The 5,846-nt window shown below is 32.8% G+C and overlaps 1 protein-coding gene across 1 annotated transcript; it reads right to left on the bottom strand.

The window, feature by feature from the left end:
• Positions 1–2,516: 2,516 nt before the first annotated feature.
• On the bottom strand, positions 2,517–4,967 carry LOC113057901 (malignant T-cell-amplified sequence 1). The gene is made up of 6 exons (XM_026225483.1): positions 4,846–4,967; positions 4,188–4,340; positions 3,990–4,087; positions 3,702–3,835; positions 3,318–3,385; positions 2,517–2,750 (listed from the first exon to the last, which is right to left on the bottom strand). Exons 1-6 carry the CDS (start codon positions 4,854–4,856, stop codon positions 2,669–2,671), a joined length of 546 nt encoding a protein of 181 aa, XP_026081268.1. The 5' UTR covers positions 4,857–4,967; the 3' UTR covers positions 2,517–2,668.
• Positions 4,968–5,846: the final 879 nt, after the last annotated feature.

Here is a 5,846-nt window from a genome sequence, read left to right as displayed (position 1 = left end):
AATTATCTATTTATTTGCATATCGAAATATTGTTTCTTTCTATAATTCAGATGTACTTCATCATACACTGGTTTGTGTTTTTTTTTTTATTGTTCTTTACAATGTTTACTAGGATGCTTGTTTTCACCTGTTTTAAGTAATAGTAAAGGTTACAAATAAAAGAGTGTTATCAACAGATGATAGTGCAGTGAATAAATGGCCCATAAAACTTTAAATCCTAGGGATACTTGATCTTTCAATATATTATACGATAAATAAAATGTTGTGTTTTCATCTGATTTGTCTTAAGGCTCAAAAAACAAAAACAATCAGCTTTCCTTTTTTCATATTCTCTCATTTTCTCCAGTTCTTGTTTTTCTCTCAGCTCTAGTGTTTCTGTTTTGGTTTTTATTCTCTTAACCTCTTTTTTTTCAATTCTTGAATCCCTATGCTGTTCTTTTAAGCCTTTTTTTCTGTTGTTCTTCTTGTTGATCCTCTTTATTTTTTCAAAATCTCTTTTAATAACTTGTTTTATGGCACATTTTGCTCAATTTTTATAATTTCTCAATCACGTTTATATTCATTTTTTTTCTCTGTCTTCCGTTTCCTATTGTTACTTCATTTCTTATTTTCAGTCTCTACTTTCATGTATTTAATTATTTAATTATATTCAGATTTTTCCTCATTTATTAATTTCTGTATCTCCAGCACTCATTTTCACTCTAGAGAAGGGATTTTGACTGTACTGGACATTAATTTACAATCTTTTTTTTCCTTCTTCAGCTGATCCATTTGTGTCTTGTATTTGGTCCTTAATTTCTCCGTTTGAGCCTCAATTTTTCTCTCTCTCTCTTTCAGGATTTTCTCAACCCACTTCTTAAAAGACATTTCCGTGTTTTGGTTAAAAGGAAAAATATTGCTCTTTATTGGATGTAATCATCTCTATAATTTTTACAAGTTGAGTAATTTGAGTTCTGTCTTGTTTTTCTCTTCGTTTTAACCTCACAAACTCCCTTCTTACAAACATTTGTCACTGAATGCATGTTCCTTTCGAACTTATTTTAAACTAGAATAGTGTTTCCTGTTGCACTCTTTCCACATCCTGTCCTCCCAATCAGCACAATTCTCAAACACTCCAGCTCATCTGGGAATCAAATTGCTCAACGTCAGGAATTACTATTCACACAGATTTAGGTTTGGTGTTGTTAAACATGAGTGTCCATGAGATTTAAAGATCCAGGAAAAGATGTATTTTTGAGCATTACTGTGTAGAATGTCTTCCAAATTTCAGGAGAAAAAAAATGTATAGGAGCATATAAATGTATAGGGATATTTCAGCTAATTCAAAGTGCAAAAATTGTAATTTGTGTCCCCTCAAAAAAGTGCCTTAAATTCATGGCTGTTAAAATGATGGAGCAGGTCAAAACTAAGCAAACATACAGCTCATATGTACATAAAGCTCATATACACAGCAGCAAAAAGTATAAGCATTATAGATAGTTTGTGTATCTGGTGTAACCAAACTTTATTCATCTTAATTTAATGCTATATATTGAGCAGTAAACTCCATGTACGAGATAAATAACTGAGGGAAAATGCACTGTTGGTCGGCTTCACCTAGCGTGCAGGCGTGAATTAGCAGAAGACATCAATAGTTTCATAGAATAGAATTCACTCTCAAAGTGGAAAATTTAAGGAATTTATAGTTTTATAATGTTATGGATTTATGATAAAGGCTTAATATATTTATAATTGTAGAAACTAATTCTAATGTAGATTAAATACAGTGTAAGACCATTTTTTAAGTTTCTGTTTAAGAATGGAAAATAAAGCCATTATATATTCACGGTCATTTCTAGCCTGACTTGACTAAAAACTGTGGCATCAGAAATAAACTAAGAAAATGACAAGAGGATCAAATAACTTTAGACTTAGACCCCCAGGCCCCTACTATTGGTTTCGGTTCCCAGATAATACACAACCTGATCAATCTGAATGCTCCGACTGTAAATCACTTTGGTTTCCCTATATTAGTTACCTTAAAATTAATTTGAGTTTCCTTATGTGCTGAGATGAGTTTGTCTTTCATAATCTGGTTAGATTAACTTTCTGTAACAGTCAAATCTCCCTTTATTTATTGGGACATTAACATTTGCCTTTTGTATTCCATATGTCCATAAATAAGATGTGGAAGTAAATCCAATAGAAGTAAAGCAACAGAGAAATGTGTGTATGCAAAAGAAACAACAACTCCACATAGGATTCTTTGAGATACATTGTCATCATGTAAGTTTACTGCTTTTAGTGCAAACAAAAATATTAAAAACAATGAAAACATATGGTCTAGAAATGCATATGATACATAGTATTTAATAGCATGTGTTGTATAAGTCATCTTTTGCAAGTAATTTCGTTTAAGTAAATACCAGATGATTTCTGTCTTGGGCAACTGAGAATTATACACTTGTTTAAACAGGCTTTAAGCTGCCATGACACAATTCAGCTCTCACTGTAGCAACAGACCATTTCAGTTTGGATGACTTGAATGCAGGTTTTATTTGTGCATTAAATTAGGGTCGCTTTCAAAGCTTTCGGCATGGTACACTGTTGAGTCCATTCATGTAAACAGTAGATGGGCAGCCTGGTGACAAGGGGTCCGAACGATTCCAGCACATCTTCTCATCTCTCATTACTTATACGTCTTCATATGCCACAGTCCATCATTCAGATAGTGAACGTTCTCAATTCCAATTCCCTTGTTTACTTTCCCTCTGTTCAGTGATGTGAGACAAGAAAATATTTTTAAATGAAATGCACTTCTCTTTGTTATATTTTAGTTTTCAATAACCAATTAATTGTAGTCACAGATTTAAACTGATGCTGATTTATTTATATTGATTTCATTCATTATTTCTTCTAACAACTAAAATAATTTTTATACATGATGTATTCACACCACAATCGTATGGAAGCCCGTTTACACCAATAAATAAAAAATAAAAGAAGGTAATTGAGACTTATCTCAGAATTGCAAATTTGATATTAACTCGCAATTGTGAGTTAAAAACGTAAAATTGCAAGTTATAAAGTTGCAATACTCGCTATAGTGAGGAAAAAAAAGTCAGAATTGCAATTGCAATTCGGAGTTTTTTTCTTCAATTTTGACTTCATAACTCACAATTGCAAGTTTATATCTCGCAATTCTGAGAAGAAAAAAAAGTCAGAATTAACTTTTTTATTTTTTATTCAGTGGCAGAAACGGGCTTCCATACAATCAAGACTATAGACATTAATTGTGTTTTTTATTCAGAGTGCAGGAAATGCATAAAACCACTTACATGTCATCTGCAGACATCTTCATGACTCCCACACAAAGCGCGTGCTGCTTCCCTTCTGCCATTATGGCCTGAAACAAATACTTAAGGACAACAACTTGTGATCATCAACACACACCAGTCAACCGCTTTGGCAACTACCTGAAATAAATGGATTTAAGTTGGAACACTAAAATGACTAAAACTGAAATAAAAATAAATGAAAGCTAAATAGAAATATTAAACAAAAATGAAAGTGCAGAACATAACTTTTAAAACAAACTGAATTTAAATAGAAAACTAAAAATATACATTTAAAACATAATTAAACTCTATAATCATATATATAATATAAAACTGATAATAATTACATTATCACAGATTGGAATTGACAACTTTGAAAGATACGACTACTGTGTCTGTTGCAGCAGGGTAGAGTTTGGCTCCTGGTGATGTGAGGCCTGGGCACATGATATTAGCTCCACTCAGAACAAATTTGATGGCTCCTTTATCTACTTGCTGGTGTGGCAGAATGAAGGGATCTGAAGAACAGACACGTGAGTAGCAGCCATTAGTCTGACCAAAGGAATAAGTCGTCTCACTTAGTAAAGGAAGTACCCTTCTTGCACCCGGCAATCTTTTCTGCAGAGAAACATCTTACTGCTACTGATTTAAAGTATATAAGTGCAGACTTACATTTGTGTAGAAGTCTGAGGGTGGGATAGAAGGGTCCTTCTCTCTGTCTGAAGAAGAGTAGCTCTCCGTTTACCGTAAGAATTTCAATATGCTCATGACTGGAATCATAAAATATCACACACCTCAGATGTAAAATGAGTAACTCTCTTAGTTCTGCATATCATTAAGTACTGACTTTATATATAGTGCAACTCTTACCATCTCACAATTTTGACAGGGTCCTTTTTGGGCATTATCTGGTTGAGCCAATCATCGATGTTGGGAAACTGATCTAACAGCTGATTCTTTATACCCTTAATAACAGATGTCTTCAGTTGAATACAGTTTGAAACATTTTCCTTTTCATCAAATCTATTAAGAGAGAGAGAAAAGGACATCATTTAATTTAATGTTCAATACCTGCAGAGTAGAGGTATCTGCAATATTATAATTGTATGGTAAAGTATGGTAAAATAAAGAAATTAGTCTAATATAAAAGTCTCATGACAATTACCATCAGTTGTTCAGTTTTTATAATAAATGTAAACATACAATTCAATCAGTCTTTTTTTTTATTAGAAGTATCTTGGCAAAAATTAAGTATTAAAAAAATACAGATGGATCATTTCTAATGAACCATGAAAATCAGCTGACAGAGCAAGTTAGCAGAGCAGCTAAACAGGTTGCTGTCTCGATACAGAATTAAGGGCAAATATTAAGTTACTATAGCATATAAACTGATAAGCGTGTGCATGCAACATGTCTTCTATTTCTACTGAGAAGCCAAAGCTACTGGGTTACTGAAACAATACATTACTGCAACAATGCTAAGTTATGTTCGCTACTATTTATAAGGTTGACAACGACTCAAGCTTACTTTTTAAACATCCTTGCAGGTCGTTATCCGTCACTCTTGTCCTCCGATCTGTGTGATCTTACAGTTCGTAACTGTTAAGTTTTCTGAACCAAAAAAACCTAAACATTCAGTAGATGTAATGAACGGACTCCACGCTTCACTACCGCAGGTGATTCCGGTTTACGACAGTGGTAAATCTTTTACGGCAAGGAATGGAAGTACAGTATGACAAAATTATGCTACGTATTTTGCTATACATAAAACAAATACAAAACTTTAGTCGCTAATGATAGTCAAAGTGAGTAAAAAATGTAACTAATCCCAGCATATTAAGACAATTGTTTTGCATTACACCTTTCCCAGAAATGTTTAAATATGCACCAATTTGCGTACATACCCAGATCAGAAGATAGATAAAGTAAAAACGGCAAAATATAGATTGGAGTAATTTTTATGAAAGAGCTAGTGAAGTGAACATTGAGGAAAGTGTATGAGGGAACAAACATTGAGAAAACTGCTTTTTTTTTTTTTTAATTATTATTATTATTATTAATTTCCTTCCCACAAGTCTGAAAGCAAATGTAATGGAAGCAAATTAGTCCAAAAACCTGAAAATTTAATCAGTGCATAAACAAAGAAATGCCTAAAGAGTATTGTCTTATAATCTGAGCCAACTTTGATATCTACCATAAAATATCTACATATATATATAAAAAACAACGTCAAGTTTCGTGTGGTTATTGGTTAGAATATCAATGTATTTTTTATGAAAATAATGATGTACTGCCAGTTTATTATGTCTAAGGATGCTTTGGTCTATTCACCCACCCATTATCTAGACTTAATTTGTCATGGAGATTTTTCAATGAAGATCACACAAACTGATTAGAGGGACAAGATCATGGAAACACATACAGTTGTTTATTCTGAGGCAATAAAAACGAGCATACTTTTTCCAGACACTTGGACGAATGTCCACTTAAGAATGATTTCTCAAAACACCACTGCCGAAAACTCCACAG

Source organism: Carassius auratus, chromosome 39 (assembly GCF_003368295.1).
Source record: "Carassius auratus strain Wakin chromosome 39, ASM336829v1, whole genome shotgun sequence".
In the NCBI taxonomy this organism is placed as follows: domain Eukaryota; kingdom Metazoa; phylum Chordata; class Actinopteri; order Cypriniformes; family Cyprinidae; genus Carassius; species Carassius auratus.
The sequence above is the reverse complement of the archived record's forward strand: the minus strand, read 5'-3'. Positions and strand labels throughout refer to the sequence as shown.